General features: G+C 43.7%; 1 protein-coding gene across 5 annotated transcripts in view; it reads right to left on the minus strand.

Annotated features, from left to right (window-relative positions):
- The window catches only part of hipk3a (homeodomain interacting protein kinase 3a), a 244,886-nt gene that overhangs the window by 56,529 nt on the left and 165,093 nt on the right, over nucleotides 1-23,264 (minus strand). For all 5 annotated transcript variants that reach the window (XM_052029055.1, XM_052029053.1, XM_052029052.1 and 2 more), the window contains one exon: nucleotides 15,283-15,406. In XM_052029055.1, coding sequence (XP_051885015.1) covers nucleotides 15,283-15,406 — 124 coding nt within the window. The remainder of the gene's footprint in view (nucleotides 1-15,282; nucleotides 15,407-23,264) is intronic.

Here is a 23,264-nt window from a genome sequence, read left to right on the forward strand (position 1 = left end):
GACCTCATGATCTACCTTGTTGTGACCTTGCACCTTATTGCACTGCACTTCCTCTGTAGCTGTGACACTTTACTCTGTACTGTTATTGTTTTTACCTGTACTACCTCAATGCACTCTGCACTAACTCAATGTAACTGCACTGTGTAATGAATTGACCTGTACGATCGGTGTGCAAGACAAGTTTTTCACTGTACCTTGGTACAAGTGATAATAATAAACCAATACCAATACCCTCCAAAGTATTATGTATTTATGGCATTTTTAAGAAACGTTTGTTCAGTAATATATAGTTTCCTGCACAATAAGTGCACTGGACCTTTCCAAAGTCTTTTTGTCCTCTCAAGAGCTAACAAGTCTGGCTATTGAGCTGTACATGAATCCCACACTGGCTGAACATTGCTCACACTTAAACATCACCCTATGAAAAGCCTTCTTCAATCAAGCATGTCAAAATGTCAGCTTGGCACAGTCGAAAACTCTTGCCTTGCAGTAAGAAGGTTCTGCTCCAAAGGACTGAGCACATAATTCTAAGGTGCCACTTCAGCCCCACTGTCAGACGTTAATTCTTCTTTAAATTTTTAAAAATTTTATTTACAGTATGGTAACAGGCCCTTCCGGCCCAACGAGTCCGCACCGCCCATTTTAAACCCAAATTAACCTACCCGTACGTCTTTGCAATGTGGGAGGAAACCAGAGCACCCGGAGGAAACCCACGCAGACACAGGAGAACGTACAAGCTCCTTACAGACAGTGACGGGAATCGAACCCCGATCGCTGGCGCCATAATAGCGTCGTGCTAACCGCTATGTTACCGTGCCGCCCTGAAACAAGGTCACGTTTGCTAGTTTCAGTGGCTGAGGGGACAAAACAGATTGCAAGTCACCTCTCGGAGAAGGGCAGGGAGTTGTTTTCCTGGCCTGGCCACTATTTGTTCTGAGCTAACACAATTGCTGCTCATGTGGGATCTTTCTGTTCACAAAGTAACTGTTGTCATGGAGTCAAACAGCACAGAGACAGAATCAGAATCAGGTTTACTATCACTGACATATGTCGTAAAATTTGTTGTTTTGTGGCAGCAGTACAGAGCAAAGATATAAAAGAGTTACAAAAGTAAATAAATAGTGCAATAATAAACAGGCCCTTCAGCCCACAACAACCATGTACACCCAGTTACACTCATTTTTTATTGTTCCCGCACTTCCATCAATCCCTTCCATTCTCCTACACACTAGGGGCAAGTTACAGTGGCCAATTAACTCACCAACTTCCATGTCTTTCCTATGTGGGAGAAAACTGGAGCACTCTCGAAAACCCACAAGGTAACGGGGAGAAGGTGCCAACTCCACACAGGCAGCTTCCGAGGTCAGGATTGAACCTGGGTCGTTGGAGCTGCATGGGAGCAGCACTACTAGCTGCGTCACTGTGCTGCCCTGACAAAACAGCAGGCACAGTTCAAAGTGCTTCTGTTAAATGTGAAGTGCGCAAGAATGACACTTTATAACATAAAAGTCAAAGAATAGTGGTGCTAGAAACAAGGTTATGCTAGGGATGATCTCATCACTGACTTACGTCACCTAAACTCAATGAATCATGAAATAAAACCCACATCTATCTGCTTCAAGCCTGCATTATCAATTTTCAAATGGCTTTCACTTCCAAGTTTTTCACTTTATGGCTCAGCCCTCTCCCTAGCCACCACAAAATAAACAATCTTTACAAAGAAAAGCTTCCATTAAAATAATAAAAAAGGTAATCAGGTTATGGAAACTCTGATCCAAGCCGAATTATTCCCTTTTACTTGAAAGCACTTTCAACTAATAAGGCAGTAACTTCTGCCTTGCTGAGGTAATTTGGAACAAAATTACTTTGAGAAGGAATGAAACTATTTTATGCTGCTCTAAAAGATGAAAATGGACAACTGATTCAGCACCTGAAAAGCTCAAATGGTTTGATTTTCTTTTTTCAATTTTCAAGGTTTTGCTAGAACCTCACTCAATTTCTTGGTCTCCAACCTACTGCTCGAGCTTCAACCTCACAGCACAGAAACAGTCCCTTCAGCTCAACTCATCCATGCCGACCAAGATGTCTATCTTAGCTGGTCCTATTTGCCTGCATTTGGCCCAGATCTCTCTAAACCTTTCCTATCCACGATCCTGTCTAGATGTCTTTTAAACAATATAACTCTACCCTCCTCTGCAGCTTACTCTGGCAACTCGTTCCATGTACCCACCACCCTCTATACGAAAAACCCGCCCCTAGGTACCTTTAAAATTGTTCCCCTCTCGTTTGGTCTGTCACTAAAGACTCTTGCAAATTTCTACAGATGTACAGTGGAGAGCATCCTGCTGGTTGCATCACCGCCTGGTATGGAGGCTCCAATGGACAGGATCGAAAGAGGCTGCAGACAGTTATAGACTCAGCCAGCTCCATCACGGGCACAACCCTCCCCACCACCGAGGACATTTTCAAGAGGAGGTGCCTCAAGAAGGCGGCATCCATCGTTAAGGGCCCTCACCATCCAGGACATACCCCCTTCTCATTACTACCATCGGGGAGGAGGTACAGGAGCCTGAAGACCCACATTCAATGATTCAGGAACAGCTTCTTCCCCTCCGCCATCAGATTGCTGAACGGTCCATGAACACTATCTCGTTATTCCTCTTTTACACTATTTATTTAGTTTTGTAACTTATAGTAACTTTTATGCCTTGCACTGTACTGCTGCTGCAAAACAACACATTTCACGACATACGTCAGTGATAATAAACCTGGTTCTTAAACCTATGGCCTCTGCAGTTTTAGATTCTCTTACTCTGGGAAAAAGACTGTGACCATTTACCTTATCTACGCCCCTCATGACTTTATAAACCTCTTTCAGATCACCACTTTGGCTCCTATGCTCCCGAGGAAAAGTCCCAGCCTATTCATCTCTTCTTATATCTCAAGCCCTCCAGACCCGGTAACGTTCCCGTGAATCTTTTCTGCACCCTTTCCAGCTTAATGAGATCCTCCCTACAGCTGGGCAACCAGAAGAGCACAGAATACACCAAGTATGGTCTCACCAACGACTTGTACAGTTGCAACATGACGTAGCAACTCCTGTACTCAATGCCTTGACCGATGAAGGCAAGTGTGCCAAATGCCTTCTTCACCGCCTTGTCTTCTCTGTTTGAATTCCACTTCTATCCTTTGCATGAGATGATATATCAACATTCTGCCAAACTGAAGTGCCCAAAGAATCTTCTCCCTCAGTATCCCAGGTCAACATTCCTCTCTCAAGCTCCCAGAATATTTTTAGGGTGTGAGATTTTAATGGACTGCAGAGCTTTTTCAGGCACTACATTTTCCCAAATAATCAATGCTGTTCAAGCCCAGATTAACTCAATTGCTGTTTGTGAGATCTTTCTATAAGTACACTACAACTGTTGTATTTGCCAAGGTATCAATTTATCAAGATGCTGGACTTCTAAATCCTTACACGTGAAGGATTCAGCAGTGTTTCTGAATGAAGCCAGTCCGTTCTCCCCATTCTCTAGTTTGCACTCCTCGAATGCTAACTGCAGCTGGCCACCAGGACATGAAGAGCTTTGGGGCAAAACATGACCCACAGATGCTACCTGACCTGCTGAGAGTTTCTAGCATTCTGTTTTATTTCAGATTTCCAGCGTCTGCAAGTCCGCTGTGATCCAGCTGTTCTGGTCACATGTACCATTTTATAACGTGATGTCATGCAATGTTAAGGACAGGAAACAGCAGAGTCATTGAGTCACACAGCACAGAAACAGACCCTTCGGCCCAACTGGTCCATACCGACCAAGATTCCCACCTAAACTAGTCCCAGTTGTCCATGTTTGGCCCAAATCCCTCTAAACCTTTCCCATCCATGTACTTGTCCAAGTACCTTTTAAATGTTAATGTACCTGCCTTAACCACTTCCTCTGGCAGCTCATCCCATATATGGACCACCCTCTGGGTGGAAAAAGGGTGCCCCTCAGGTTCCTATTAAGTCTCTCGTGCTCATTCACCCTTCATGATTTTATACACCTCTATAAGATCACCTATCACTCTCCTACACTCCAATGACAAAAGTCCCAATCTGTTCAACCTCGCTCCATAACTCAGTCCCTCGAGTCCCGGCAACATCCTCGTAAATCTCCTCTGCACTCTCTCCAGCTTAACGACTTTAGTAGTTAATGACTTTTAATTAATTAGACAGCAGACAGCATAAGAGTAACAAGTTTGATGAAGACTAAACAACCACTGGGGGAAATCACAGATTGTGTGGTTGAGACAACTGGATATCATATAAGCTTTTGATTAGACCATACTCTGAATAGGGTTCCCAGCTCTGAGTACTCCACTGATGGTGGATTAGTTACAGAAAGAATTCACTGCGATGATACAAGATTGAAAAACTTGGAAAGACTCGAAAAACTGAAGTTCAGTTAACAGGAACAAACAAGGTTCAGAGAAATGAGATAAAAATTGGACGTATTCAGCAGCCACCAATGCTTACCATTAACTCTGTTTCTCTCACTCCACAGCTACTGTTGAGTACTCTCAGAATCAGAATCAGATTTATTATCACTGACTTATATGCCGTGAAATTTGTTGTCCTGCGGCAGCAGTACAGAGCAAAGACATAAAATTACTATAAATTACAAACTAAATAAATAGTGCAATAAAAAAGGTAGTGTTCAGGGATTTGCGGACAGTTCAGAAATCTGATGGCGGAGGGGAAGAAGCTGTTCCTGAATCGTTGAGTGTGGGTCTTCAGGCTCCTGTATCTCCTCCCCGATGGTGGTAACAAGAAGGCAGATGGTGAGGGTCCTCAGTAATGAATGCTGCATTCTTAAGCTTTATTTCAGTGTCCTTGTATCTTTGTGTTCTGTATCTCACAGTCCCAGCACTTCTATCCCCTCGCTCTCTCTGTACTTATTCACCACCTCATACCTACATCGCCTCTGGATGGATCAGCCAGTGTTCCTGCATCTCAGTGTTCTGCATCTCTCAGTCTCAGCGCTCTTTCCAATCTCTTTCTCTGTTTTTATTCACTTCCTTAAGACCTGCATCTGCCCTAGACAGGTCAGTTGCAATTAAGAAGCTTTCACCAACCCCACCCCACTTCCTGGCACCCCCATTCAGCCTCTTCTGGTCCCCACACTATCAACCTTTGTCTGCTCCGTTCTTCCTTCTCTCTGCAATGTAAAACATGCTTGAGGTCTAGCAACACGCAATCTGCTGGAGGAACTCAGCGGGTCGAGCAGCATCTGTGGGACGCAAGGAACTGTCGACATTTCGGGTCGAAACCCTGCATCAGGAGTGATTCATTGATGAGTTAGATGAAGTAATATGGAAGGAAATATGTTAAGCATTAGCATGGACCTGTTGGGCTGAATGTATCACTCCTGATGCAGGGTTTTGACCCAAAACGTGGACAATTCCTTTCCCCCCACAGATGCTGCTCGACCCGCTGAGTTCCTCCAGCAGGTTGTGTGTTGCTCCAGGTTCCAGAGTCTGTAGTCTCTTGTGTCTCCATGTTTGATTTCTAACTTTTCCTGATTCCGATGAAGAATCATTGCCTTGAAGCATTCACTCTATACTCTCTCTCTACAGGTGCTGCCTGACCTGAGGAGTATTTCCAGCATTTGCTGTGTTTTTTTTTGGTTTAAAGGTTCACAGAAAGTTTGATGAAGATGCGCGAAATTACGAGAAGCCATGGTGAGGTGAAGAGGAAGCACCTGGAACACTTCCTGTGTGGTTGGTGGAAGCAGTTTCAACAGTAACATTGAAAAGGAAGGTGGAAAGGAGGAAAATTGCTGAGCTATAGAGTCACAGAGCGATACAGCACAGATACAGGCCCTTCGGCCCAACCAGTCCATGCTGACCATGGTACCCACCCAGCTAGTCCCAATTTCCTGCGTTCAACCCACATCCTTCTAAGCCCCTCCCCTCCATGTACCTATCCAAGTGATTCTTAAGTGATTCTATTGTACCTGCCTCACCCACTTCCTCTGGCAGCTCATTCTGTATACCCACCACCTCCTGCATGGAAACAGTTGCCCCCCAGGTCGAACTAATTAAATTAGTAATCAAATGTCCAACTAAACTAATCCCTTCTGCCTACACAATCTCCATATCCCTCTATTTCCCACACATTCATGTGCCTATCTAAGGTAAATCCTATATGCAATGCCCTGACTGATGAAGGCCAGCGTGCTAAACACCTTTTTTACCACCCTGCATACCTGTAACTCCACTTTCAACAAACTATGTACGTGTACTCCTAGGTCCCTCTGTTCCATTACACTCCCCAGTGCCCTACCAATCATAGTATAAGTCTTATGCTGGTTTGACTTGATGTAGGAATGCAGGGGAGTGAGACTAACTGGATAGCTCTTCTAAACAGCCTGCAGAGGTGAGATGAGTGACCTTCTGTGCTGTCTGACTGAAGAACCTATTTGAATAAGTTAATCACAAGAAGATATACATTCTCCAGTTATCCATGTGCCCCCTTGCCCCACTGTCGTGGTTGATCTTCGATGTGGTCCTCGAAGTCTCTATTGTTTTTCTTGGTTTCTTTTGAAGAGCTCCTAGATTCTCTGATCTTGTGACATGTCACCAGGTGGCAAAGATCAGATTCTACAGCACAAAAAATTTCTATTGAAATAACATACTATCACTACACTCTGCTGTTATGTTGCAGCTTTATAAAATTCTGGTTAGGCTGCATCAGGAGTATTGTATTCAATTCTGGTCGCCTCACTACAGGAAGGATGAGGAGACTTTGGAGAGGGTGCAGAAGAGGTTCACACGGATGCTGCCTGGATTAGAGGGCACGAGCTATAAGGAGAGGTTGGACAAACCAGGGTTGTCTCCTCTGGAGCGGCGGAGGCTGAGGGGAGACCTGATAGAAGTTTATAAAATTATAAGCGGCATAGATAGACAGCCGGTATCTTTTTCTCAGGGTCGAAATGTCTAATACTACAGGGCATGCATTTTAGGTGAGGAGGGAGCAAAAATCAAAGGAGATGTGCGGGGCAAGTTTTTTTTTACAGAGAGTGATGGGTGCCTGGAATGTGCTGCCAGGGGTGGTGGTGGAGGCAGATAAGATAGAGGCATTTAAGAGGCTCTTAGATAGGCACATGAAATTGCAGGGAATGGAGGGATATGGACCAAGTGCAGGCAGAAGGGATTAGGTGTCATTAGCTTAAGTAGTTTGGCACACAACATCGTGAGCCAAAGGGCCTGTCCCTGTGATGTTCTATGTTCTATGATAGATTTAGATACAGCCTGAAACAACCTCACTTTTCTGTACAACACTAATCACAGCATCGAAACACTGTGAACAAACTGAGAAAGCTCCATGGAAATTTCCTACTCAGGCAGGGCTTTACCAAACGTAGCCTCCGTTCACTAAGAGTTGCTTTTACTCCATCCAAGTGAAAATGGAGAGCATCAGATGAGAACACAGGCTTGTTTAAAAATACCTTTTGCTGGTGTGAGGTAATGAGAGCCGATTTTGGCACAGGAGACCTCGAGGTTTCTGGATGTGCAATTCAAGCCCAGATATTATGGGTCTTGTGATCTACCGCTTGGCACGTAAGAATGATTGAGGCAACAGAAAGCTAGTAGAGGGGGTCACAGACCAAATCCCTCCACAAGATCAATCATTAAACAAGACACTTTTAGTCCCAGCAAATTTTACACTTACCCAAACTGCCTCCATAAGCCAAGTAAAACACTTGTAGGATTAGAAGCACGTGCATGCTGCTCTGAAGCAGATGGCACTTGCTCTGCTCTTCGGGGAAGGCTTTGAATTCTGGCGCTCAGTGTAATGCGGAACCTTTACACAGAACTGTGAGGATCTTGCAATAACTGGCCAAGCTGCTTGGCAAGGATTCACATATCAGAGGCTTCCGAAGGTCACAAGTGAGAAATCACAACAGTGCCTTCATCCATTTATGGCATTTTCCGAGCACAGAATGTAAACAAGCGTAATGGTGGAAGAGTGTGTGTGTGTGTGTGTGTGTGTGTGTGTGTGTGTGTATATAAAAATCTATATTTACGTGTGTGTGTGTATATAGGTGTATGTATATCTCTCTCTTTTTAAAAACAAACTACAGTCTGGGTCAAACTGTGCAAAAATACTTTACTAACCACCATAGTCCAAACTTTCCATTTCTGATCAGAAGAAGGATTTAACACTTGGACAAGTTAGCCATATACTGCCAGAAATAACATTTTTCCTAATTTTCCAGACAAGCGGGGCACTGGCTTGGCTGTAAATGAAAAGAATTCCTGGTAAAGGAGAGAAATATTTACAGCACCAATACTAGCAGTTTAGTCAAACAGGTACTTAGTTTTAGGGTGAAAAGTATTTCCTGAAGCTACCGTCATTACTGCAGTAGCTAAAAGTCTTCTGATTGCACAGCCCAGTGGTTTTAAAAGCAGTTAATCAGTTTAGGAAAAAGGCTTGCATTTTTATATCCACCTAAAAATTCTCCTGTATAGCACACCAATTTTATGTACAACCTGGGAGAATTTTATCTCAAACCCAGTTTGTGCATGCATGACACACACCTACGAATTCAATCCAGGGTTCCTTACTTTTGATGGTCATTCATGCAAGGGATGCATTATGATGTCAAATGGTGCGCAAGGCGGGTTTTGACGTCACCTGTGCAATGTGCAAGAGACTCACGAACGCCACAGACCACTCACACTGAAGCAGGGTTTAACTGGAGGGTAGAAGTGTATCATGAATCATTCAAAATTCATGACGAGGGACGCTATGCGGCCCATCTCCTCCTCACTGTGGTAACCTCATCTTCCCCCTCTAGGTCTGTGGCCCTGAAGTTGCAGGGTTTCCAAGGGCACATTTGACCTCTTTTTAAAAATGATGATGTTTCTACCACCCCCACCCTTTTAGCTGACGAATTCCACACTCCTACTACCTGCTGGGTGGAAATTTTTTACCTCACCTCCCCTCTAATCCTTCTCCTAATTACTTTCAATCTATGTCCCCAGTTTTTGACTCCTCTGCCAAGGGAAACAGATCCTTCCTATTTGCTCTAACTGCGTCTTCGTAATTTTATACACTTTAATTAACTCTCCCCCAGCCTCCTCTGAACTAAAGAAAACAAATGTAGCTTATCCAATCATTCCTAGTAGCTACAATTTTCCAGTCTCAGCAACAACCATCTCCTGCACCCTTTCCTGTAAGGTATTGAACAAAACTGTATGCAATACTCAAACTATGGTCTATCTATATCTTTTGTGACACCACTTCTATAGTTCTTTATGTCAGATTTCCATTGTATACTAAATGTTTATATATGAAGTTAATTGAGTATAAAATAACGTTAGCATTGGATCAGTGGTAAATGCTGTTACCTCTGAATCAAAGATTTGTCTTCAAGCTCCACCTTGAAGACTTGAGCACATAATTTCAAGCCCAAGGTGCTCAAGACAGATACGACCCAGGGCATGGTTTCACCTGGCTGATCTAAATGGGCAGTGAGCTAACAGGCTCATCCATTCCTTAACTTCACTCAGTACACCAGCAGCTTACTCATTGGTACGTTATGCATCATGAATTTAGAGGGACGGGGACTCTTTCTATGCATTTGTTATGAAACTCCATAGATGCGAGTTAATAATGACACACGCCCAGTGATCTGATCTTGGCTGGCAATGCTGTTGGTCAGGCTGGTTAGTGCTGAGGCATATCTGTAAGTACCACAACTTTATTCCTTGGAGCATAGGAGAATGAGGGGATACCTTATAGAAGTGTTTAAAATTATGAGAGGCATAGATAAGGTGGACGGTAACAGTCCTTTTCTCAGGGTGGCGGAGTCCAAAACTAGGGGGCATAGGTTTGGGGTGAGAGGGGAAAGATTTAAAAGGGGCCTGAGGGGCAACTTTTTCACGCAGAGGGTGGTGAGTGTATGGAACGAGCTGCCAGAGGAAGTGGTTGAGGCAGGTACAATAGTATCACTTAAGAAGCACTTGGATAGGTACATGGAGGGGCAGGGCATAGAGGGTATGGGATGAACGCAGGAAATTGGGACTAGTTCGGTGGGCACCGTGGTCGGCATGGACTAGTTGGGCTGAAGGGTCAGTATCTGTGCTGTATCGCTCTATGATTATGACTCTCTAACTTGTTTTCCTGTTCCAGTCTAAGAATAGGTTCCACCTCATCCATAACTTTTTAATTCCAATCTGAATCTTTGGAAAATAAACACTTAATTATACTAAACCAACCTGACGTTGACTTTAAGCTGGAGCCTGTCATTGTAACAATGTGGGCAAACAAGCATTAATTCCATAACACTTTTATAATCTGTACACTGACAGCAGTTGTAATGATTTTGTTCAATAATAATGTCTACATTTGATGTTATGGGCTGAATATTAACTTCCTGGCACACAGGGATGAGGTTTTGGAGCCTGGATAGATTGGCATGACGGGTGGGTGCACAGTGTGATAGTCAGCATGGGCAGGGTTGGGCCGAACGGCCTGCTTCTGTACTGTATAGCTCTATGACTAATGTATACAGTTTTAGCATAACCTCTTTGCTTACATTCCATGTCTTGGCTAAAAGAGGAAAGCATTCCATATGCCTTTTTAACATTTTTACTGACCTATCCTGTTACGTTTAAGGAACTGTGGCTGGACATCAAAGGTAGCTTGCTCCTCAAAACCATTCAATGTTCTCCCATTTATCATACATTGCCTTGCCTTGCCTTGCCTTGCCTTGTCTTGTAGCACCCCTCCAAAAGCATTTATCTAACAATCCATTGAATTCCATTCACCACTTTACTGCCCAAATAACTAGATGATCAATTTACTTTTTCATCGTGAAGGTTTCCTCCTCACTGTCAACTACAAAGCCCTGCTTCTCGATCTCCTTCATCATGCACCTGCATTTACATCTAAATCATCAATAAGTCACTGAAAGAAAGGGACTAAGAATCCAGCCAGGTGGAACCTCAGTGGTAACTGCCTACCAACATACCTGTTTGACTAACTTGCCTACCAAACTATGTACAGTTTTGGTCACCCAGTTATAGAAAAGACGTGGTTAAACTGTAAAGATTTATGAGGATGTTGCCAGGACTAGAGGGCCTGAGTTATAGGGAGAGGTTGGCCAGACTAGGTCTTTATTCATTGGAATGTAGGAGAATGTGGGGTGACCTTATAGAAGTGTTTAAAACTATGAGAGGCATAGATAAGGTGGACAGTAACAGTCTTTTCCCCGGGGTAGGGGAGTCCAAAACTAGGGGTCATAAGTTTAGGGTGAGAGGGGAAAGATTTAAAAAGGACCTGGGGGGCAACTGTTTCCATGCAGGGGGTGGTGGGTATACAGAATGAGCTGCCAGAGGAAGTGGGTGAGGCAGGTACAACAGTGTCATTTAAGAAGCACTTGGATAGGTACATGGAGGGGTGGGGCTTGGAGGGATAGGGGCCGAGTGCAGGAAATTGGGACTAGCTGGGTGGGCACCGCGGTCAGCACGGACTGGTTGGGTTGAAGGGCCTGTATCCGCGCTGCGTTGCTCTACGACTCTATGAGCTATCAACTTATATTCTTTGCTCCCTGCCGCTATGGCAATTTTGAATTCAATTTGCTACTCTCCCTTAGACCTCACTGACTTTTACTTTATTCACTGCTCTGCCATGTTGGACATTGTCAAAGAGCACTGAAATCCATGCAATCGACGATCTTTGTTACCTCCTCAAGAACTTCAATCATTAGTCAGGTATGAGATTTTCTTAACGAATCCATGCTGACTCTGTCAATCCATCCAGCTTCTTGTCTCCACCTTCACCCTCCTCTCCCCCCACTTGGCTCCATCTGCCTTTTTGTTTCCTTGTCTGCTTCCACCTATCACACACCTGCCGACTCCACCCCTCCCCTCTCTGGCATCTTCTGCCCATCGTTCCTCACCCCTCCTCGGTCCACCTACCAGCCTGTCTCATCTCTTCCCCTCTCCTCTTTATACTAGCCATCTCCCCTCTCCACTCTGTCCTGATGCAGGTTCTCGACCTGAAGTGTCAACAATTCCTTTCCCTTCACAGATGCTGTGCGACCTGCTGAGTTCTTGCAGCAAATTGTTTTTGATTCCAGCATTTGCAGCCTTTTAGAGTCATAGAGTCATACAGCTCAAAAACAGGCTCTTTGGCCCAACTCATCCATGCTGACCAAGATGTCTTCCTGACCTAGTCCCATTTGCCTGCATTTGGCCTATATCCTTCTAAACCTTTCCTATCCATGTTCACATCCTGTCCAAATTGCCTTTTAAACGTTGTAATTGTACCCGCCTTTACCACTTCCTCTGGCAGCTCGTTCCACATACCTAGCATCCTCCATGTGATAAACTTGCCTCTCAGGTCCCCTTTTTCCCCTCTCACCTTAAACCTCTGCCCTCTAGTTTTAGACTCCCCTACCCTGGGAAAAACACTGTGACAATCCATCTTATCTAAGCCCCTCATGATTTTATAAACCTATAAGGTCACCCGTCAGCCTCCTTCACTCCAGGGAAAACAGTCCCAGCCTATCCAGTCTCTCCTCCTAACGCAAGCCCTCTAGTCCCAGCAACATCCTTGTGAATTGTTTCTGCACGCTCTCTGGCTTAATCACATCCTTCTTATCGTATGCCGACCAGAAGTGCGCACAATATTCCAGGAGCAGTCTCACCAACATCTTGTACAGCTGTAACATGACATCCCAACTCTTGTACTCGGTGCCCTGTCTGATGAAGGCAAGCATGCCATACGCCTTCTTCCCCACCTTGTCCATTTTGTTGCCACTTTCTTGTGTTTCCATTCTGACTATCTTCTCTTAATTTGTGCCCTTTGAAATGAAGATTTATACTGATGCCAGGAATTGACCTTAATAATTTACCCACCATAGAAGTCAAACTAACTGGCCTGTAATTATGCAGTTAATCACTTCCGCGCTTTTTAAACATTTCTCCAATTCTCTGGAACCACTCCTCTTACCAGGGAGTATAGAAAACATTGTAGTCAGACTTCTACAATTGCTTCCCTCCCTTTATTTTAATAGCTCGAGTCATTTTGACTTGGTGAATTATGCACTTCAAAGATGCCAAACCCCTTAACCTCTTTTACTATATTTATCCCTTGCAATATTTCACACTCATCCTCCTTTACTATAACCTCAGCAACACTCTCTCTTTTGTGAAGAAAGCCACAAAATATTCATTAAGAACCTAAACCTCATCCTCTGCCTACGCACATGGGTCACCTTTTTGATTCTAAACAGCTCCTACTCTTTTTCTACATATAACATTTTATATCTTTGGATTTTCTTTGCTGCTATATCAGGAATCAATCATGACTCACATGAAGACTCTACCTCTTTTTCAAAATCGTGCCAATAGATTTTTTATATCTACCAACGCCATTTTGAAGGAGTTTGCTCATTGTCCTGGCTCAATCAACAATATAGTTCAATACCAATGTGTGGGAGCTTGCTGTGCACAAATTGGCTTCTGCATTCCACTTATGACAATTGAGACTAAACTTCAAAAGTGCTTTAAGATATCCTCAATTCCCGTAAAGCGTTACAGAAATATAAGCTTTGCATTTAATAAGCTGTCAGCAATTCCTCCTAGACATTTTCTTTTATATAACTTTACATGCTACCAAAACACGATGATCTGGAAATTTGCTTTTCTCCACGGATGCTGCCTGGCCTGCTGAGTTCCTCCAGCATCGTTGTGTTTTTCATCATGATCGGGAAATTGTTTCAAAGGAACACTTTTACTTCCTATTTAAAAAAGCGCCGAGATCCTCTGAAGGCCGCAGATTGTGAATAGTATCAAAATGGTACAATAAATGCACATGGCATTTCTCATCCGAAAGCAGGAGGGTCTTTCAGGATTCAAATGATTTCCCACAGAAAGGAAAATCAAAAAACTGCAGATTCTGGAAATAAAGCAGGGATTGAGTAGTTTCAGTAGTTTTTATTTTTATCAACAGAAGACAAGAAATGAACAAAGAGAATTATTAAAGCTGCTATCTGCTCTCTTTGTGGAAGGACAGTACACCTTAAATTGGGTGCATGGATTACAGGGGCCATGAAGCCCACCCAGTCCTACTGTCTCCCTGAACCCAGGATTCAGTTTCCTGTAAGAAATCTCCCAACAGCAAGTTGGATGGGTCATTGGTGAAAAATCATCGACCTGAGACTTCAGCTCCTCTTGATTCTGCCATGGACGAAATGGGAAGCCATACCACGTGCAAACTGATTGAAATTATTTATTCCTTTTTCAGAATGAGATGTTGCTGGCAAAGGCCAGTCTTTACTAACCATCCCAACTGCCTCTTAGAAGGCAGTGGTTATCCGCCTTCTTGAAATGCTGCAGAGCTTCTGGTGAACATACTCGCAAGGTGATGCTTGGTAGGGATTTAGACCCAGTGACAATGAAGGAACGGCAATGCGTTTCCAAATCAGGATGGAGTATGCTGGTGTTCTCACATGCCTGCTGCCCATGGCCTTCATGGTGGTAGAGATGTGGGTGGAGAGTGCTGTTGGATTAGTCTAGGCCAGTAACTGCAGATGGTACACATTGTGGTCACTGTGTGCCAGTACTGGAGGGTGTTGGCTGGTATATCAATCAAGCAATTTCCTAGATGGTGTTGGAACTGCACTCATCCAGGTAAGTGAAGAGTATTTCAAAATCCTCCTGACTTATCCTTGTTGACGGTCAGCCTCTCACCTCTTCTTGCAGCTGGAGTATTTATGTGGCCGGTGTGGCTGAGCTTCTGATCAATGGTGACTTTCAGGTTCCCTAATTAAGAACAGTTACTGCATTTCAGGAAGTATTTCACCGGTTGTCACTTAGGGACACTGTGAAAGGCACTATAAAAATGCGAGCAATTTTCTTTCTTTAAGTCTGTTTTTACCCACCTGAATATTGCCTATCAAAAACTCTATTGCTTTGAGTCTAATTCATTAAATCAACCTGATTCTCTGGGACAGCTAATCTCCTGCTTATCTTTGCTTTTAGATCATGTGACCTTTCGTAAGTCCTAAATCAAGATATAACTGTCTTTTACAAAGAAGGTGACATTTGAAAGAGTAGAAATAGAACAACATTTCCCTAATTCAAGGGTAAACTTCGGGACAAAAAAGTTATTGCTTACTGTTTTAATCATGAAGACCATCAAACCAACATTCAGCCAGTTTTTGGCAAGCTGGAGGTTACCTTTAATAATGCAGTCATGCGTAAACTATTAGAGTAACTCCTTACCTGGTCATATTCCAGTGCTCCTGGGTACAAAGGCCATCCAAGAAATAGCTCAGCAATCACACACCCCAGTGACCACATGTCTATGGCTTCACAAAATGGCAAACCCAAAATAATCTCTGGCGCTCTGGGGGGAAATAAGAAAATACAAAGCCTCATTAGAAGGGACAAGGCAAGAGTACAAAGAAATATCACATTAAGTCACAATTTAGAACATATTTCTGTAAATAAATTGTACAGGCATTTATAGGATGGCCCCATAAGGCAGTTATAGATCAGCAAGCAATTACCAAGGCTGAATTGCTCTGTATTGGTTAGTGTCAGAGTCCCGTTGCTTGTCAAAGGGCAGATGTACAGATCTTCTTCCCCACCAGATTGAGGGTCCCATTGCAGTTAGTCGGGAGGAGAGGACAACTTGACTCAGGAACCTCCCCAATCAGCAGTGATGAGGGGCTGGCATATGGCTGGAGTTCTGGGAGAAGTTGGTGTGGTGATCCTTAGCAGTCAAAGTGGCAACTGGAGAAGAGAAAGCTACCATCCATATATCTCACCTGCTTCCATCCCCAACCACATTCCCAGAGATGTCTGTGTCAATCATCTCACTTTACTTCACCATGAGAAGTCTAGGCTTCAGCCTCCTAGGCTCCAAGACTGGGATTTCCCACCTACTTCCTGTTCCTCCCCTAAGATCCTCCACTTTATTCACCGAGCTTCTTGTTGCCTCTCTGACTATTGAGCTGGACTGGTGTCTATTTGTTTGAAAGCACCCCTGAAGAATCCTGGGATGCCTTCCAATGCTAACAGGTCAATGCATTAAGGGAAGACTTTGCTGTCATTGTCCTGCATCATCCTACACTTATAGATCATGGGAACATACAGAGAAAAACACAAGGTAATGTTGCAAGAGGTTTCTAAGTTAATTTTGCTATTTTCTTTTCCTGGAATCTCAAATGCACCAACCCAAGGTGAGGATTTGACACTGCAAAAACCAGACTGGGTGGATTTATAAAAATACATAAAATGGGGCTGCATTAAGCAGATGCAAATAGTCAAATAGAGAGATTGGCATTCATGTACTTGTAATCCACCAATCCATATTACACTTCTTGCTGGTGTCTAACATCAGATTCAGAATCAGGTTCACTCTCACTGACTTAGATGACATGAAATTTGTTGTTTGCAGCAGCAGTATAGTGCAAAGACATAAAATTACTATAAATTACAAAATTAAATAAATATTGCCCAAAAAAAAGGAATAATGAGGTAGTGTTCTTGGGTTCATAGACCGTTCAGAAATCTGATGGCGGAGGGGAAGAAGCTGTTCCTGAAACGTTGAGTGTGGGTCTTCAGGCTCCTGTACCTCCTCCTCGATGGTAGTAACGAGAAGAGGGCATGTCCCGGATGGTGAAGGTTCTTAGTGATGGATGCACCTTCTTGAGGCACCGCCTCTTGAAGATGTCCTTGATGGCAGGGAGGGTTGTGCCTGTGATGGAGCTGGCTGAGTCTGTCAACACTCCGCAGCCCAAGCCCCATTCCTTATTGCTACTTGACACTTGATGGATGCCTTCAGCTACCTACTTCCAAGGTTCTGGAATTTCTTCCTTACAGCTTTCTGCACTCCAAGATATTCCTTTAAGCAAACTCTTTGATCAAGCTTTTTCTCATCGGCCCTAATAGCTGCCTTGGTGTCAAATCTCATTTGATAATGGTCCTATGATGTCAGGGCATTGTGTCGATTCGCTGAATGTCCCAATCCCACTAAGTTTAAAGGCCTGACCCTCCTTCACTTTCCTCTAAATGCACCACAGAGTGTCACATAGCAAGAAAAACGCAATCCTTTCCTCTAACCTCCCTGGCTCAATAGTTGACTTCTCCTGAAAGGTTTTATTACCCTTCATTCTGATATTACTTGACCCCACACTCCTTGGGCATTTCTCCATACTCAATGAGTATGTGATGGTGTTTTTGGACCACTGAGATCCCTTTGGATTTCAGTGTGTAAGAAGTACAGGTACTCAAAAAATATAAAATATTTCAATTTAAAAGCAGTGAGGAACCAAAACTGAGGCAACCTGTGATGACAGAGATATGATGCAGTTAGAGGGTGTCTGGTTCTACGGTGCCAAGGAGTCTTCCTTTTGCACTGACCCAGTACAGACACATGTCCATTCTGCATTCATTTTAAGTTTATTTGAGTTACATAATTTATGATAATTTAAGTTTATATTTGCTACATTTGTAATGCACTGTGCTGCTGCTGCAAAAAGCTAATTTTCGTGGCATTTATACCCTGAGTACGTGTGCCCACGACAATATTGAACATCTATCTCCTCTGATAATTGGCTCCTATAGAGAATGCAAGCCTGTAGGTAGAACATTCATTTGTCATCCCCAAATATCAAGCCAACACTGGTAGAGGCATAAAAAATCAAAGGATAGCAAGAAGCCTGAAGTTTCCTCAAGCTTTTTCCTACAATCAAATGCAGCACCCGGCCATCAGACACTTCTTGGAAGTGAGAAGGTACTAAACTCCTCCTACAGTCTCCCCAACACACCTCAAATGGCAGCCAGGCTTCTCAAAAGTACAGACTTCTACCTAAGCTGTTCTTCATTTTCCCCTCTGAAGAAGACAGTCCATTACCACCAGCAGTCAGCTCAGTGGAAGAGGAGAATACATTTTTATCTCTCTGCTGTTGCAGAAGCAAAAGCATAGGGAGAAAAATTCAACTTTGACCATTGGGGCTAAACACAAGACAGGATAATAGCCGCTGCCTGTTCTCACCACCACGAGCTTGGTTCATTGAAATCAGCAGAACCATATAGAACATAGAACAGTACAGCACAATACAGGCCCTTTGGCCCACCATGTTGTGCCGACCTTCAAACCACTCCTAAGACTATCTAACCCCTTCCTCCCACATATCCCTCTATTTTAAATTCCTCCAGATGCTTATCTAGTAATCTCCTGAATTTGACCAATGTACCTGCCTCCACCGCCACCCCAGGCAGTGCATTCCATGCCCTAACCACTCTCTGGGTGAAAAACCTCCCTCTGATATCTCCCTTGAACTTCCCACCCATTACTTTAAAGCCATACAAGGGTATGTATTGAGCATTGGTGCCCTGGGAAAGAGGTGCTGGCTGTCCACCCTATCTATTCCTCTTAATATTTTGTACACCTCTATCATGTCTCCCCTCATCCTCCTTCTCTCCAAAGAGTAAAGCCCTAGCTCCCTTAGTCTCTCCTCATAATGCATACTCTCTAAACCGCAGCATCCTGGTAAATCTCCTCTGCACCCTTTCCAACGCTTCCACATCCTTCCTATAATGAGGTGACCAGAGCTGGACACAGTACTCTAAGTGTGGTCTAACCAGAGTTTTATAGAGCTGCATCATTACCTCGTAGCTCTTAAACTCAATCCCTCGACTATATGTTGAGGGTTAAGTTTGGTAAGCAGACAATGCAATTCAAAACTGGCAATCAAAGATGGATTACTTTCCAGAGTTAACTCTCTCAACTGGTACAGCCATCTTCATAACAGGTTGTTCAGGAAGATTTGACAAATTCTCTTCTCCCATCAATTTGTTCCTAATTAATTCCAGGGGTCTTCTCTTGTTCACTTTGGTGACGAGAAATAAGTTTGGAGCACCGTACAGGCAGGGGCTGCTGGGGTGGTATTGGTATTGGTTTATTATTGTCACTTGTACCGAGGTACAGTGAAAAACTTGTCTAGCACACCGATCGTACAGGTCAATTCATTACACAGTGCAGTTGCATTGAGTTAGTACAGAGTGCATTGAGGTAGTACAGGTAAAAACAGTAACAGTACAAAGTGTCACAGCTACAGAGAAAGTGCAGTGCAATAAGGTGCAAGGTCACAACAAGGTAGATCGTGAGGTCATAGTCCATCTCATTGTATAAGGGAACCATTCAATAGTCTTATCACAGTGGGGCAGAAGCTGTCCTTAAGTCTGGTGGTACATGCCCTCAGTCATTCTTGGATAAAAAGCATTTTTATTTCTCCTCTCTCAACCTAAAGATGTCAGCATATGTTCCTTTTGCTTCCTCACTTGTATATAATGATCCAGCTTCCATTTCAAATGGATCTGTTCTGTTTGTGGGTGAGAGTTCTAAATTTTAATCACTCTCTGGGGGGTTTTCCCTGATTTTCCTATTGGATTTTTTTTGTCTGTGGCCCATAGTTTTTCTCCCCACAGATAGAATCGCCTTCGCTGAATCTATCCCAACAAACCTATCATAACTTTAAAATCCTCTTGGGAAGGTTTAGAGGGAGATGGGCCAAACACAGGCAAACGGGACTAGCTTAGATGGGTCAGCATTGACGAGTTGGACTGAAGGACCTTTTTCTGAGCTGTATTGCTCTATGACTGACTCTAATAGGTCACCCTCTAGTCTGCTCTTTTCTGGAATAAGGAGTCCCACCCCATTCAGTTTTTCCTGACTGTTACATTCTGGCATACACTGAAATATATTGTCTGGTCAATGTTACAAGGTTATGTCACCTTGAACTGCAGACTCAAAACCTGATTTAATATTCTTCCATTACACTGAACTGAGATGATTGTTATAGTTGCCAACCACCAATGTATGACAGGGAAGGGCAGGAAGATGACAACCTGCTTTGAACAGACATGGAATGGAGGGATATACAGCACGTGCAGGTAGATATTGTGGGCTGAAGGGCCTGTTCCTGTGCTGTTCTGTTCTCTGTCATTTATCACCATCCCCTCCCAAGAAGGAAAGGGAGGAGTTCTCAAGATGTTTCTGTTCCACCATATTTCAAGACATGGCAATTTTTTATTCTGCAACCATCAAACATCTTGAGTACCTTGTCAACAGTACATTGCTCTTCTTCAATAATCCTTCCCCCCTCTGAACAGCACTGGTTATTTAGGCTAAACGGACTGTGCTTGTCATGCTGCTTTATGCAATAAACTATCATTCCATGTGAAATGCCCTCAATATAAAGTCAGTTGCCAGCTGTGCATTTGTCTCTGGTGATGAGGCGTCTGCCACATCGCCTGTGGTTTGCTGGGGATACAACTGGAACACCAACAATGTGTCCCACAAAGCTCGTGTCCCACAAAGCTCGCATCCCAAGTATTTTAAAAGACATCTGAACTTCTGCCCAAACAGGACAAGCCTCAAAACCTTGGCAACAGAATCAAACCAGATGCTGACACAGTAAGGCAGAACAGCAGGACAAAGTATCAGCATTATCTGCTTTTAAAGTCTTATGTACCTCAATTTAATATAATTTCATGTATCACCATCAATGGCATTATACATGCAATAACAGAGTGGAACTCAAGAATAAGGATGATTCAATTTTAGTTTCTTAACTCTGCTTCTAATAAAGTGTTTCACTAAACTGAACCCAGCCAGTTTACGTCAGTTCTCATTCAGTGATCTGGAAAGTTTGGAACTGCAGCCATAAACAGATGGCATGCATGGACCTGAAATGGGGAATAATGGCTGGTTATGTATTCAAAAGGCAAAGCACAAAGTGGAACACAGAATATGGCATAAAATAATGTCACTCAGCGGAACAGGCATCAACTTGTTCCAAGGGATGCACCTATTTGGGTACCTTTTCAAAAGGTCACAGAAATAATTTGCACACCAACACTAAAACTAGAGAGCATAAGCTTAAAGTGAGAGGGGACAGATTTAGAGGGGGCCCAAGGAGCAAGTTCTTCCACACAGACAATGATGGGTATGTGGAATGAGCTGCCAAAGGAAGTGGTAGAGGCGGGTACAATTACAACGTTTAAAAGACATTTGGACAGGTACACGAATAGGAACGTTTCAGAGGGATATGGACCAAATGCAGGCAAATGGGACTGGTTTAAGTAAACTTGGCATGGACAAGTTGGGCCAAAGAACCTGTTTCTGTGCTGTATAACTCTATAACTACCAGGATGCTGCCTGGATTGGAGGGCATGTGCTATATGGAGAGGCTGGACAAACGGGTTGTTTTCTCTGGAGCGGTGGAGACTGAAGGGAGACCTGATACAAGTTTATAAGATTATGAGAGGTATTTCATCAGAATCAGATTTATTATCACTGTCTTATATGTTGTGAAATGTGTTGTTTTGTGGCAGCAGTACAGTGCAAAGACATAAAAATTACCATAAATTACAAAATAAATAATAGTGCAAGGGTCAAAATGTCTAATACCAGAGGGCATGCATTTAAGGTGAGAGGAGGGAAGTTCAAAGGAGATGTGCGGGGCAAGTTTTTTACCCAGAGAGTGGTGGGTGGCTGGAATGTGCTGCCAGGGGTAGTGGTGGAGGCAGATATGATAGAGGCATTTAAGAGGCTCTGAGGTAGACACATGGATGTGCAGAGAATGTAGAGGTATGGACCATGTGCAGGCAGAAGGGATTAGTGTAGTTCGGCGTTAAATTATTTCAGCATAATATCAGGGGCCGATGGGCCTGTTCTTGTGCTGTTCTAAAATGCAAAGACATAAGAGTGTACCACACACACACACACACACACACACACACACACACACACACACACACACACACACACACACACACACACACACACACACACACACACACACACACACACACACACACACACACACACACACACAGCATCTTTACACTGCTGTACACGTTTTATTAAGGCTTGGTTGGTGTGAAGATTATGCAAAATAAAATGCCTAGAAATTCTTTCATGCAGTCCAATGATTTTTTGCATGCAATGAAGGAATTTTATTAAAATCTTGGATGTACTGCCCTCAAACAACTTCAGATTGGCCCCAGATCCTACACACAGAAGTGTCTGGACTTGCACAGTGATGTCACACAGTGTACAATGCATGTTTTGACAAGTTGTGTCAATTTAATTTGTACCTATGTGGCCCACGAACAATGCCATGTGCGCACTGCTTTAATGTACAATAAAGGGGAGCAGGCAGACCTTGGTCCATGTCGGAGTACAGGTGAGTGGACCTCCCTACAGATGGTCCCCGTTATGTCTGCCCACTTACCCCACCCACCCACAACCTCTGACAATCCCCAACACAAGATTGCTGAAGGTCTCCTTCAGAACCCCCAAAATTGGAATACGACTGATCATGACCCCAACTTTCCCACAGTAGACAAATGCGGCCCTGACCCCAACCCCAACACAAGCTTTCGAGAACCAGTCTTGATATCCCCTGTGCCAATTTTCCTGCAAAACACCTTGGGATGTTTCAGCATATTGAAGTTCTTATTGCAATGCAGTCATGTACAAAGAGGTCTGAGTTGTAAACTGGTAAATTGGTTTATTATTCTCACATGTACCGAGGTACAGTGAAGAACTTGTCTTGCATACCATTCATACTGATCAATTCATTACACAGTGCATTGAGGTAGTACAGGGGAAAACAATAACAGAATGCAGAATAAATTGTTACAGTTACAGAGAAAGTGCAGTGCAGGCAGACAATAAGGTGCAAGGCCATAATGAGGTAGATTGTGAGGTCAAGAATCCATCTTATTGTACTAGGGGACCGCTGAGTAGTCTTATAACAGTGGGATGGAAGCTGTCCTTGAGCCTGGTGGTATGTGCTTTCAGGCTTTTGCATCTTCTGTCTGATGGGAGGGGGGAGAAGACAGAATGTCCGGGGTGGGTGGGGTCTTTGATTATGTTGGCTGCTTTACCAAGGCAGCAGGAAGCATAGACAGAGACCATGGAGGGGAGGCTGGAGGGGAGATGATGTGCTGAGCTGTGTCCACAACTCTCTGCAGTTTCTTGCTGTCTCGGGCAGAGCAGTTCTCATACCAAGCTGTGACGCATCCACATAGGATGCTTTCTATGATACATCGATAAAAATTGATGAGGCTCAAAGGGGACATGCCAAATTTCTTTAGCCTCCTGAGGAAGCAGAGGCGCTGGTGAGCTCCTTGGCTGTGGTGTCTATGTGGTTGGACCAGGACAGGCTATTGGTGATGTTCACTCC

Source organism: Pristis pectinata, chromosome 14 (genome assembly GCF_009764475.1).
Source record: "Pristis pectinata isolate sPriPec2 chromosome 14, sPriPec2.1.pri, whole genome shotgun sequence".
Classification (NCBI taxonomy): domain Eukaryota; kingdom Metazoa; phylum Chordata; class Chondrichthyes; order Rhinopristiformes; family Pristidae; genus Pristis; species Pristis pectinata.